The sequence below is a fragment of the Sesamum indicum genome, linkage group LG3, assembly GCF_000512975.1.
Source record: "Sesamum indicum cultivar Zhongzhi No. 13 linkage group LG3, S_indicum_v1.0, whole genome shotgun sequence".
NCBI lineage: Eukaryota > Viridiplantae > Streptophyta > Magnoliopsida > Lamiales > Pedaliaceae > Sesamum > Sesamum indicum.
Window position 1 is genome coordinate 7,054,530 of NC_026147.1, and position 14,062 is coordinate 7,068,591.

Genomic DNA, 14,062 nt, shown 5'->3' on the forward strand with positions numbered 1-14,062 from the left:
ATAAATATATGCTAATTTCTTGTATTGATTATGCTTCAAATACACTTTCTTTACATCATTATATAAACCTATGTAACATCATGTAGGGATGCTTTTATAAGTATTATATACTAGAAGAGTTTTTTTTTTCCCGGGCAGTTCGATCTTCTATTTTAAATTGTTTTTGCATCTTGTATTTTGCTTAATATACAGATAATATAGGCATTTCTCTAGGTAGATGATGTGAATTTTGTGTACGTATTCTGTGCATGATAACAGAAGTACGATATGCAAGATCAACCTGAAATAATACATCCGGGAGTAAACGGCACTAATTCTCAATCAGCAGTGCCAAAATCAGCGATCAAGATTATTGAATTTGCTGAATTTATATTCATCCATTTATTACTAATTTGTTGCAGGTTAAACAAATATTTTCTAATCAAATTATCCTTATGTATTTTTACACGCTAACGTGTGTGAAAAGGTATATTTTCACCTTTATAAAGGTATTTTGATTTCACCTGCAATGGGTGAATAATAAATCAATTTAAGATAAATATGAACTTTTATTTAATTTTTTTACTAATAACTTGAAATTTGGTGAAATTTTACTAAAGAAAAATTTCTTTGTTAGATAAAAAAATCATTTAAAATAATAGATATAATTTTTTAAATTATATAGAATTTATATGTTATTGCACAACCGTAAAGGAGCACGGTATAGTTATTCCCTTCAATAAAAGTATGTAATATAGGTAATAGCTCTTGGGTTTATGATGCAGGGAGTGAGTAGAAGCTTAAACATTACAAATATGGGCCAAAATGTGAAGTTTTGCCTTTGCACCCAAAGTCAAGCAGACAAATTTACATAATTGCCTGCAGAAGATGTGAAGTTCTAGTCAGTAGAGATGGCAATTGAGTATACACATCACATATTCTGTGCTTTTTCTCTATTCATTTGTCATTAAGATAGAGTGAGAAACTCGGGCTCTCACAATGAAGGAATCAAAACTAAAGATCTTGCAGGGAAATTATAACATTTGACTTAGAATTCTTTAACAACCCTTAGATCAGTTACACAGGGGACATACAACAGAAACATACAGTACAAAATTTTCTAAAACGTGAAATGTCAATCAACACTGTCCTTAGAGTTGCACTGATAAAGAATGCTTCAATTTTCGGGAGAATGAGGACCCCAGTTTCTAATTAATATGCTGATCATGACTCTGCTTAAGGTATGTGTATAAAAGAATGCTTGAATTATCTGCAAAAACAGACCGAGATCTCAACCTCATAGTTTGAATTCACAGAAACAATCAGGCAGAGCAGATCCCACACCCATTACAAAATCGTCTTTGTGAATCTTCCACAGGGCTTCCATCAACGAGCTCCCATTTAGCCCCTGTGATGTTAAAACTGCAAAACCCCTCCTACTTAAGAAGAGGGTTTTATATAAACCCTTGAAAGCCCGCATTGCTGCAACCATTTTATCCATATTTCCAAAGTATGTTGCCATATAAGAATCACTGTTAATTGATACGTAATAATCCAGTGCAGCTTTTGTGTTCCCATGCATGGTTTTGAAGTCCTCAGTACTCAAAAGGGTTGATTTGGTGAAGACATTAGCATACACTGAAGTTAAGCCCTCAAGTTCCATCAGACCGTCCCCAGCTGCCAAATATATATTTGTGTTTGTAGGTATAGATAGAGCTTGAAGGATTATTGCAGTTTCGTTGGGAGTAAGGGGGCACTTCCCCCGATTTCTCCATAAACGGGCTTGTTCTCCAGTCCAGGGTTTCCTATCTCCTCGTGCAGCCTCTATTGCTTGGATGGAAGCAGCAGAAAGACCAGAGTACTCGCATTGGCTATAAGCCACCATGTCAGGTTCAAACCGTAGGTGAAGTGAAAGGAAGGGTTTTGGTATAGCTTGTAGAAGCTCAGAGCCTTTCTTCTCCAATTTTTCGGTTAAGCGCAAAGCATTATAGCAAGCTTGACAAAGAGCAGCTTTTGCGTACGGTGGGTACCTGCAATATATTGATGATAAGATGCACTTGGAAATCGTAGAGTAAATTAATCTACTGAAAATCTGAAATACAAAAGAGATAACAATCAGTTAGAGAAAATGAGCAAAACCATCACATGTGGCGCTTCCATATAACATAGATCACAAACTACTAATAAAATTAACTGGTCATATTCTTCTCAAAGAAAGATAAAAGCACATTTATTTAAAAGATCTTAACAAAACTGATGTTTCATCTTTGAGAAGTTATCCCAGAAGCCCTTGGCGGTTTCAAGTTCATATTCCTAAGCACTTGGAAATGGTTTGAAAACGAGGCCTCTCTTAACCAAGAAGAAAGGTAGATATTGTAATAGGAGATTAGGAGATAGGGGGACGAAGAACAACATGCAGACAAGATAGCAAATGTACGAGCAGCCGCAAAAATAACATTTCTTCAAACTTAAAAGGAGTACAATAATCTGAGCAAAAACTGTTGAATAACAAGAATGAAGATGAAGAAAAAGTAAAGGGAGTCAAATGCATAATACCTATCCCTCCTCTGACTCATTGCTGGTGTGAATGAAATATAGTGGTGCTCCAAGAGCAATGGAAGTACATTTTCCACATAATCAAATAAGCCTTTACGTTTGCTACAATCCACTCTAACAGGATCTTTTGATGCAAGCTCGGCAGGCAACTCTTTCACAACCTGAACGAAACCATTCATTTGTTGGATGAAGTAGTCCACATCAAATACGTCTTCAAATCCACTGCATGGTCAAATTATGAGTCAGGAAAACTTGTTTGTTGTGTTGGGGGCAATTGTTTACATAACATGAAATGGTTGGTCGCATCCCAAATAGTATAAAGTAGTGAATACACATGATTCAAGTTGCATAAGTTAGTCATTCTCATTACCAAGCTGATTATTCATATCTGGAGCGTGAACCAGAGCAAAGATTCCATAATAATTATTTGAGGGCATGAGTTTCTTGAAGTAATGGCGAGTTTGATAATGCACATCCATTGAAATAAACTTTGCAGAGAACCATAGTATTTGCTTTAGGTAAAACTGCTTCTATAATCCCACCATGCTTCTTCATTCTATATTGCTAGATTCACAATTCTTACCTAGACTCGTTCCAATATGCAGCTGCTTCAAATTTGGGTAGAACAAGGGTGGCATTCAGCAAGCGAGCAATACCAACACCATCACAGAACTGCGATTATCTCAGTTGATTACATGATTTTCCCACATCCATAAAAACAAAAGGAGAAAATGAAAAGAGGCAAATGGGGGACGTAGAAACAAAGATCAGAAAGTGATTATGTACTCACATCCCTCCTCATCTGATTGAGTCCACCATAGCAATCAACTCGAATGTACCCATTACTCTTTTCTGGCAGAGCTGCAGCATTTCAACAGAAAAAACCAATGCAAACGTCTGCATTTGACGCCAGTCAACAATGACTTAGAAAAAATAAACCTGACTAAAATCTAAATATACTATACTATTACTTGTGTGCTTGCTCCTTGCAAGGTTTAGTTGAGTTTGAAAGTATACCACAATCCGTCCCTAATGTGTTCACACATCCTATACCAATTTTACTTTGGATAATGCAGGTGTTAGCACATGGCCAAAAACAAAATCTACACATATTGCCTAACTTGGACGATCTTCCAGCATAAGAAATCACTCGAATGATCAGTATTTCAGTTTTCCTAAGGGAAGGTTGAGAAAAAACTTGATGAGCTTAATTGGCATACATAGTCCTCTCCATGGAAAAGATAAAATAATGACTTCATCATGTAGCAATTGAAGATTAGAAGAGTAAATCCATATGGTATTTATTCCATCACATCTGCACCTCTCATCTCTTATTTGATCCTAAGAAAACAGACTAATAGTTTCCGCTTTTCGTTCGACCAATAATTGAAGATATAACAGTGAAATGTATTCTACAAATAATAAACTTGATCAAGATCATAATCTAGATATTTAATATCCCAACCCAAATACTGAAATCTCCCAATTTAGCATCAGCCAAACTAATGATGCATCCAGATTCCAATCATGTGAAAGACACGTTTCATTATAGACATACGATTGCAAATATTTTTGCCCTTCAATAGTCCGTCAACATTACAGGATGATCCACAATTGACATTGAAATTAATATATATTGGTAGGAGTATCTTAGTCACAATTACTACAGGGTAGACCTAAAGAGCTTACAGATAATTGGCAAATAATATTCACATAATAGATTCAATTTCCACCCATTCCAATGCCTTGACACCAAATTCCAGTTATCTATAATCCATCTAATATTCAATCGCCCAAGCACTAAATCTTACTAAAAAGCATAATTTACAAAATCTACGACTAAATCCAAATCCACAACAAAAGATCCATAAAACAAACAAAAACACAGAAAGCTAACCAGCAGGACGCCCTTGAATCCACCAATTGCAAGGCCGCCATTCAAAAATTCTCCGCAGACTCCATATTTCTGCTCTTTCTGACCTGTTTTACAATATTTGCACGACTCATTTAATTAGATCAGAAGATGTACGCATACAGAAAAACAGACACACAAAAAAAAAGAAAACCGCGAACCAGCACGCATCTAAGAACCCAAGGCTCAGCAAACCCACTTCGCCGGGCATAGCAGAAAATGAGAAATAAGGCGACTTACACAGCAGAACTGAGCGGAGTTTGAGAAAAGGGAACAGAAGGCGAGAATAGAATTAGGGCTAGAAATACAGAGAAGAATATGAACGTCGTGATCAGTAGGGTTTTCCCTACTGTTGGAGCAATCATTGGAATGAATGCGTCGATGCGTAGTGTGTGTGTGTGTGTGTGTGTGTAATTCCGGTACTTTTGTAGGTGTTCAGTGCTGGAATGAAAGATAGAACGAGAAACTTCACATCGCTGCAGCTTCTTAGTTCTTCCTTTTATTTTTATTTTATTTTCCTTTAATTTCTTCTTTTCCCTTAATTATAGAGAATATATATATATATATCAACCAAGCAATTTTTCTTTCTGTAGATATAACGACTGACTTATTTCTTTAAATAATTTAAAAAATATTAACAAAATAGTACAATCTTAAAACCAATAACACTTTTAATGTAAGTCCCGCATATAGATTAGGCAAATGCTGCACGATTTATGTCATCTCTTCAGTTGCATCTGCTAGCCACGCCCGCTGCACTCCTTGGATAACAGAAGCCAACAAAGTGCCCTCCCACAACCCACTCATTTCGAGAGCCCTAGGTTACTTGCTCAGTGATGAAATTCACCTGGAAACCCATTAGATTAAACAAGGATGAAGCAGAGAAAATATCTAATACTCAGAACTGAGAAAATGATTTTTTCTCATGGAAAACTGAAGAAAAAACTGAACTCAACAGAATGTGTTGCCTCTGTTTAAATAATTACAGCATATGTAAAACTAAAAGGGAAAAAACTAACTAAACTATCTAACTGTCAACTAATCTAACTGCTATTACACGTCAGTGACTGCATAAGTAAGAAATACGACTGAGGAAGAAAACGTAATACGAAAAATGCGACTATGACTGGACCATCTTCTGTACTGCTTCTTCGTGCTCTGTTTCTGCAATCTTAGCTCCACTGTTGTTGCAACTTTTCATCCCCCCCTCAAGATGGACTTGGGGAAGGGAGACTAAACCCATCTTGGACAGAAGATTGGAGAACTGAACACCAGACAGAGGCTTGGTGAAAATGTCCGCCAGTTGAAGAGAACTTGGAATGTGGAGAGGAAGAACAAACCAGCCTTGAATTTCTCCCGAACTAGATGACAATCGATTTCAAGATGCTTCGTTCGTTCGCGAAGCACGGGATTGGCGACAATGTGGAGAGCGGCTTGATTATCACAATACAAGGAGATAGGAGTAGGAACTGAAATGTTGAAATCGGACAGCAAGTAAGAGATCCACTGTAGCTCGCAGACAGTGGTTCCTAAGCTTCTGTACTCAGCCTCTGCGGTGGACCGAGCAACGGTCTCTGTTTCTTGGTCTTCCAAGAAATTAAAGCTTCACCTAAAAATATACAATAACCTGTAAGAGAACGGCGAGAGTCGACGCAGCTCACCTAATCGGCATCACAATATCCTGTAAGAGTCAAAGGATTAGAAGCAGGGAAAAATAAGCCACGTCCTGGACAACCCTTTAAGTATCTAACCAAATGAAGAGCGACATCCATATGGTGAGAACAGGGACTGTGAACAAATTGACTTAATTGTTGAGCACTATATGAGATGTCGGGGCGTGTGAACGACAAGTAAAGAAGTTATCCAACCAAACGCCTGTATGGTTCTAGATCAGACAGAGTAACAGCATCATGCCCAGATAACTTGAGACCAGGTGGGAAAGGCGAAGAAGCAGGTCGAGCTGCTGTAAGACCTGCATCGGCAATGATATCACGGATGAACTTATGCTGAGTGATGGAAGTTCCGGCCGTGGAACGAGCAATCTCGAGGCCAAGAAAATATTTTGCAAGACCAAGATCTTTGATGGTAAAAGTATCATGGAGAAACCGTTTTACAGTAGAAATTCTATGCTCAGAGGGACATGTAATTAAAACGTCATCGACATACACAATTAAAGCAACCAAGCCATCATCAGTGTCCTGTGTAAATAGGCAGTGATCATGTGAAGATTGAACAAAACCAAAAGATAATAACTTGGCAGTGAACTTCAAATTCCATTGCCGCGATGCTTGTTTCAACCCGGTAAGCGATCGCCTTAACTTGCAGACTTTGTTAGATGGAATTGTATAACCATCAGGGGCACGCATGTATATATCCTCATCAAGAAATCTATAAAGAAACGCATTGTTAATGTCAACTTGGTGAATAGGCCAATTAAAACCAGATGCAATAGCAAGAAATATTCTTACAGTCACTGCCTTCGCTACGGGGGAAAATCTGTCAATGTAATCGACACCCTCCACCTGGTTGTATCCCTTGGCGACCAATCGTGCTTTGTAACGGTCAATGCTCCCATCAGCTTTGAGCTTCACTTTATACACCCAGTTGCAGCCTATGGGTTTCTTATCTTTGGGCAAGTCCACCACTTCCCAAGTGTTGTTCTCCTCGAGAGCTTGCAGTTCTTTCATCATGGCTTCTTCCGACTCCTTACAACCTTTGGCTTGAGAGTAACAACTAGGTTCCTGTAAAGTAGACAGAGCAGCCAAAAAATCGATGTGTGAAGATGCTAAAGTAGAGGATGGAATGACAGAGGTGACTGAGGAATGGGACTGGAAATCCTGAAGCCAAGCAAGGGGTTTAATTGATCTTTGTGACCTACGAAGAGGTGGATCAAGTGGAGGTACAGGCTGAATATCAAATACAGAAATAGGAGTAGGTGGATGAGAGTTTAAAGTGGAGTCAGGGATGGACACGGAGGAAGGTTGGTCAAGCAAGTTAGTGTTTATAAGGATAGGACTTGAATCAGATGAAGCAGAATTATGAAAAGGAAAAATGTGTTCGTGGAACGTGACATCTCTTGAGACTATGGCGGTGTTGTTGTCCAAATTATATAATTTGAATCCCTTTTATCCCTAAACATTCCCAATGAACACACATTTAAAAGCTCTAGGGGAAAATTTTGTTTTGTGAGGAAGAGTATTAGAGGCGAAACACAAACAGCCAAAAACCTTTAAAGATTCGTAAGTGGGGCTCTTTTTGTAAAGGAGTTCAAAGGGAGATTTCCAACCAAAGGTTGCTGAAGGTAGTTTGTTTAGTATGTGTGTGGCCGTGAGGATAGATTCAGCCCAGAAACGATTGGGCATATGAGATTCAAACATGAGAGCTCTAGCAATTTCTAAAAGATGTCGATGCTTTCTTTCGACGACACCGTTTTGTTGTGGTGTATAAATGCAACTTCTTTCATGGTTTATTCCTAGTTTATGTAACAATTCTTGACAAGAAACACTAACAAATTCGGAGCCATTGTCGGTGCGAATACATTTGGTTTGGGTTTGAAATTGAGTGAGGGTGTTAGAAAAGAAAGTAGCTAAAATACTGACAGTTTGTAACTTGTGGTGCATTAGATATGTCCAGGTGACTCTTGAAAAATCATCAACAATCGTAAGAATGTAGTGACACCCAGAAATTGAAGGTTGTTTATAGGGCCCCCATATGTCTATATGCACAAGATCAAACGGTCTAACACTACGTGATGTGCTTAATGGAAAAGGTTTTCTTGTTTGTTTAGCTTTGGGACATATGGAACATATATGGTCTTTATTGTAATCTATCACGTTGATTTCATGAATATGAGATAGTACAAGAGAATTAGCATGCCCCAAGCGCTTTTGCCAAGTCACATATGAGCTAGAAATAGCAGATTGATTTACAGCTGAATGCAAAGAATGAGAATGAATGGTAGTTGGAGTGAAGGAATTCTTATCCAGAAGATATAATTTCCCTACTTGTTTTCCTATGGCCAGGACTTGTTTAACTCTCTGGTCCTGCAAGAGACATGAATCTGTGAGAAACACAAGATTGATAGGCATAGATTTACACAACTTTGAGACTGAAAGAAGATTGTGCTGAAATTTGGGAATGAGAGTACATTATGCAAAGTGTAGTTATGTGACAGAATAATATTGCCTTGATGAGTTGCTAGAGATGTGCTTTTGTCTGGAAGATGAATTTTAATAGGTTGGTGAAGTTTTGAAAGGGAATGAAAAATAGATGCATCTCCACTCATATGATTTGTAGCTCCACTGTCTACAATCCAGTAACTAGTGTTAGCATCTTTCAAATTATCACTTTGAAGCATCGTACCTGCCATCTCAGTATCTTGGGCAAATTGAGCAGTGAAAGGATTCTGAGGCAATTTGTTTTGAACCAGCTGCAGAGCTTCCAATAGATCAAATATTAATTCATCCCTTTGTGCACCTTTGTCTACATGTTTCAGAGTTTCAATTGCAGCATACGCTCTGTTGCTTAAGGTTCCTCGTTTTCGCTGGTCGTGCAAATCCTTATACCAATCTGGGAAGCCATGCAATTTAAAGCAAACATCTCTACTATGCCCTGATTTGTTGCAGAAATCACATATTATATTTCTTTGGTCGATAGGTCTCTTCCTCTTTGTAAAGTTTCTATGCCCATTACTGAACTTGTGATCTGTTCCTCGCACATATATAGCTGAATTTTCACCCACGTCCACGTATTCCATATTCACATTTCTCTGTCTTTCCACACACAATACCATAGAATACGCCTTGTTGACGCTCGGCAAAGGATCCAATACCAAAATCTGACTTCTAATGTTATCGTACGGCTCTCCCAAACCTATCAAAAACTGCATTAATTGGTTGGCTTCAACTTGGTCTACTTTCAGCCTATTACATCCGCAGGTACAATTTTCACACGTACACATAGCTGGAGGCATCAAGCATACCAACTCATCTCACAACTGTTTGAGTTTAGTGTAGTAAGCTGTAACGCTGAGATTACCTTGTGTTACAGAGCTTATTTCCCTCTGAATTTTGTATAATAGAGGACCATCGCATTCGCCGTATCTTGTTTCCAGTTCTATCCATAGCACTTGCGCCGATGATGCATATAGAAAAGCATTCACTATGTCTTTTGTCATGGTGCTCAATATCCAAGTTCTAACTGTGGAATCTGTCATTCGCCATCTTTTTAATTCCGAAGATCCTTCATCAGGTTTTATACAGGATCCGTCAATAAAGCCTAATCTGTCTTTTCCTTCCAAAGCTATTCGGATTGATCTGCTCCATGTTAACCAATTCGTACCATTGAAGGGAGCAGACACCATTACCAGATTTGAGTTTTCCCAGGATTGATTACGTACATTTGGTGGATCATCTCCATATCTCGCTCCACCGATTGGATTATCAGACATAGCATTTGATGTATTCTCCATCAATGTTGCACAGTGGCCTGTGTGCAGATTAATGTTTCCAGGAAACAATTCCAATCTACCTACGCTCGGTAGACAGAGACCATCATCTTGATGGCTCTGATACCATGATGAAACTCACCTGAAAACCCATTAGATTAAGCAAGGATGAAGCAGAGAAAATATCTAATACGCAGAACTGAGAAAATGATTTTTTCTCATAGAAAATTGAAGAAAAAACTGAACTCAACAGAATGTGTTGCCTCTGTTTAAATAATTACAGCATATGTAAAACTGAAAGGGAAAAACTAACTAAACTATCTAACTGCCAACTAATCTAACTGCTATTACACGTCAGCGACTGCATAAGTAAGAAATACGACTGAGGAAGAAAACGTAATACGAAAAATGCGACTATGACTGAACCATCTTCTATACTGCTTCTTCGTGCTCTGTTTCTGCAATTTAGCTCCACTGTTGCTGCAACTTTTCACTCAGTAATATCCCGTCGGGTGCCATGGCTCTAACTAGACCTTCAATTGCTCCCCCTTCCCCACCTTATACCATACCACATTGATGCTTTCATCCCTCAATTCCATCAGCTTCTACAAAATCCAGGGCCCAAGGTGCGTCCTGACGGTCCATACTGCATTCTACTAGTTTGATACACACATTTTGTTGTCAATGCAAAGTTATGATCAACTCGCTTTCCCTAACTCAAAAAATTTGCAAAAATTCTAATATCGTTGAAGATGTCAAACTCACCAACCAATCACATGTTCACTTGGTAATGACCAAATTCTGCATGTTTTTCTCAAGTGAGTCAACACATGTGTATAAAATCTCTCATGACTCATCGCTCCCGCAGACAATAATTTGTAAGGAACCAAGCGCACCTTGGATGGTGACTCATTAGCTACTTGTACGTCTAGCTTGACTTAATAACCACTAAATGTACACATGTGACTCATCATCCATGTGTACAATATTTAATAACTCAACAACCACAAAGACGTCACTTAACTCAACAGCCACATGTACGTTCTCAAATGACTTTGCAGTCACGTTTGTATTATTAGATGACTCAGCAGTGAAGTTGGAGATTCTTGATTACCCCGTAGCTACAAAGATTGTTGGAGTGAGTTATTATCCTCGTAGGAGGGTGCCACTCATTTCAGGGGAAATTCTTACTTAGATCCAACTCGATCGAATCTGAACCAATCATATGGTAAGTGCAATACATTTGTCGTGTGATTAGTGTACAGTTTGAAAAAATTTATCAATCACATTAAAGTGTGATATATTTACTCTTTAATTAATTTAGTTCAATTGAATTTAATTTGAGCAAAAGATTTTCCCTCACTTCCATAGCGAAAGACCAAATTGTCCCGACATGAAAAGTAAAAGGACACTCATTGTCTATGATTGGGCTACTAAGTACTAACCCAAAATCCATTTACTCAAATCAAGTTGTGCACTTTCCCATAGCTTAATTACAGTAGGAAAACGTGGCATAATTATAGGCTAACCCCAAATCTTTTAACTTTATTCGTTAGTATAAATTACAATAGTATATATATTAATAAATTCACAAAATTAACCAATATTTAAAATGATAATACCAAGTTAATTTTCTCTCTCTCCTCTTCCCGCTAACCTTTTATTATTTAATTTTATCTTCCGTTCTCTCTCATCTCATTTTTCTTATCTAAGGTCTTATTCTTTTCGTCTCTTATTTATGTTTTATTATTCAATCATATTAATTTATTTTATTTGAACTCATTATTTATTTCACCTATCTCAATATTACAAAATACTTACATTAATTTCACATGTTTGCGGATCTTAAAACAATATAATTTAATACAATTTACTCCGTATGATATTGTAAATGAGCAAATTATCCTTTATAAAAAATCAATAGCAATTTACTCCCCATGTATTTTTTAAAATAAAGCAATTTATCTCCCTATCTAGGGGATAAATTATTTAATTTTAAAAATTATAGGGAGTAAATTGCTATAAAAAAATTTATAGGAGGATAATTACAAATTTACAATATCATAGGAGGCTAAGCAGTATGTTTCCCTAAAACTGTATAATTAACTGGAGAAATTATTTTGCAAATTAATAGTTAAAAGATTTTCGGACAAGCAGTTGGTGGTGGTGTACTACAGTAATGCTCCCCAACATGTGTGTAATTAAGTATGGCCCAAAATCAAGAATCAAGAAAACCCACTTGGAGGCCCATCTCTAAAACCCGACTGAGGTTCTTTCTCTCCCCTTTTTGTTTTTTGCTGCAACCCCAGATTTCACTTCATCCTCTTCACATTCATGCGCCGAAGGACTCTCACCCACTTTTCTCTCTCTAAATTTCATGTCCCGTAAATCTCTGATTACTAGTAAACATGGTGACCAATGCATTCTTTTATGCCATCCTTTCCTCTATAAAAATCCTTGACCCCTTTCGGTTGAAAAACAAGAAAAATTGATTGAAACACTCCCCTTCCCTCTCTCTCCTCGAAATCGTTCTTAGTGAACATATGCATTCTTTGTGGATCTTTGTGACTGAGAAATCTAAGTGATTTCTAGAGGTTTATCGTGAGATTTGAGAACCTTGTGGTGTCGGGTTGGAGGTGGAGCAATCGTGGGTTGATCGGTTCTGTGTGAACAATGCTTTGTGTGTTCTTGAACGGAATCTGGATATTTCTGAGCCTACATCTGCAGATCTGTAAAATCTTTAAGATTTGTTCTTTCTTTTTTATTTATTATTCATTAATATTTTTGTAATATCAGTTAGTATATAAGGAGTTTCAACTCCACGCCGCTGTAATAGTCGAATAGGGTTCTCTGAAAATACGAGGTTACCATTCTACAGTGGTATCAGAGCCTCGTCTCTGAAGTCTGGTGATCCTGGTGGTGATAACGTTTTCTAAACCCTTCCTATTTTTTATTTCCGCAATTCTTTTGTCGATATCAATGTTATTATTTAGCTACGGTAAATCCCCCTAAGCTCCCACTTGGCGGTCCCCTGAGGACGTCGAGTATCTGGTCGGGACTTAGGCTGGAAGCCTCGGTTTTATTGATTTTTCTTGTTATTATATCTTTGTAATATCTGTTTCTGTGATTTGTTTGATTATTATATCTTTGTTATATTTGCTGCGATTTGTTCGCCTTCGGAATCCGAGTAATTTATTCTCATTAATCCGCTGCAAATATTTAAAATATCTGAGATATTGCAATCTGTGTGATTTATATATTTCTAATATTCCTATAATTGTTGGTATTTGAGTAATATTGTGAATTGTGATATTCGTTTATAAGATAACTTTGGTTTTGTGAATTGAAATCCACATACCTCGAATTTCGTGATTTTTTTGTGACTTGAAATACCATCCTTGAAATATAGATGTACATTCTGTTTGTTGCATAATTGTTGAAAATTGAGTTTTTCTGTGTGATATACTTTCAAGACATTCTCTGTAGAAATTTGTTTGTCCATTTTTTATATATATAATTTCTGTGAATTTTGTTACCACGAAATCGTGCTAAAAATCTGTGCTCTAAATTTCTCTTTGAAAATTCATATTTTCTGTTAAAAGTCGATTTCTCAAAATCTTTTTATATGGCCAGTTATAATCTCCAACCTTTCGATGGAAAAAGTAATTTTTCGATTCGATAACAGAAAACGAAAGGGATTTTGATCCAACAAAAGGTTTTCAAGGCCATAGATGACAAGTATTCTGATACTATTTCTGAAGAAAAAATGTTGGAAACTGATGAGTATGTGTAATTTTCAATTATACTGAATTTGTCTGATTTTGTGCTTAGAAAAGTTGGTAAACAAAACTCTGCCAAAGAACTTTGGGAAAAATTAGAGGATTTATACACAGAAACCTCTTTGCCTAGTAAACTCTTTTTGCTTGAAAAGTTCTTTAGGTATAAATTGGACTTGTCTAAAAACATAGAAGATAACCTAGATGATTTCACTAAACTGATACAAGACATTAAATTGACAGGAGATAAAAACATTGATGAATATTGTCCTATTGTCTTATTGAATGCTATTTCAGATTCCTATTCCGATGTCAAGGCTGCTATAAAATATGGTAGGGATAGTGTTAATCTAGAAACAATTGTTAATGGTCTAAAAAGCAAGGAAATGGACC

The 14,062-nt window shown here is 37.0% G+C and overlaps 2 protein-coding genes across 3 annotated transcripts in view; one reads left to right on the top strand and one right to left on the bottom strand.

Moving 5' to 3' along the window:
• Positions 1 to 129, top strand: part of LOC105157524 (signal peptidase complex catalytic subunit SEC11C) — a gene marked incomplete in the record, with an annotated part of 3,812 nt that extends 3,683 nt beyond the window's left edge. Inside the window, 1 exon segment of the mRNA XM_011073925.2 lies at positions 1 to 129.
• On the bottom strand, positions 980 to 4,987 carry LOC105157525 (uncharacterized protein At1g04910). 2 transcript variants are annotated; one of them, XM_011073926.2, is made up of 6 exons: positions 4,688 to 4,987; positions 4,433 to 4,515; positions 3,326 to 3,396; positions 3,119 to 3,207; positions 2,536 to 2,757; positions 980 to 2,009 (listed from the first exon to the last, which is right to left on the bottom strand). In XM_011073926.2, exons 1-6 carry the CDS (start codon positions 4,810 to 4,812, stop codon positions 1,277 to 1,279), a joined length of 1,323 nt encoding a protein of 440 aa, XP_011072228.1. In that variant the 5' UTR covers positions 4,813 to 4,987; the 3' UTR covers positions 980 to 1,276. The 2 variants fall into 2 exon arrangements, with proteins under 2 accessions (XP_011072228.1, XP_011072229.1); XM_011073927.2 differs by having other exon boundaries at positions 3,326 to 3,432; positions 4,688 to 4,776.

Coding starts and splice junctions, on each gene's coding strand:
- LOC105157525 (XM_011073926.2), bottom strand. CDS start 4,812: ATGATTGCTCCAACAGTAGGGAAAACCCTACTGATCACGACGTTCATA. Junction 2,758..3,118: donor GCATATTGGAACGAGTCTAG/GTAAGAATTGTG, acceptor TTGACCATGCAG/TGGATTTGAAGACGTATTTG. Junction 2,010..2,535: donor ATGAGTCAGAGGAGGGATAG/GTATTATGCATT, acceptor AATATATTGCAG/GTACCCACCGTACGCAAAAG.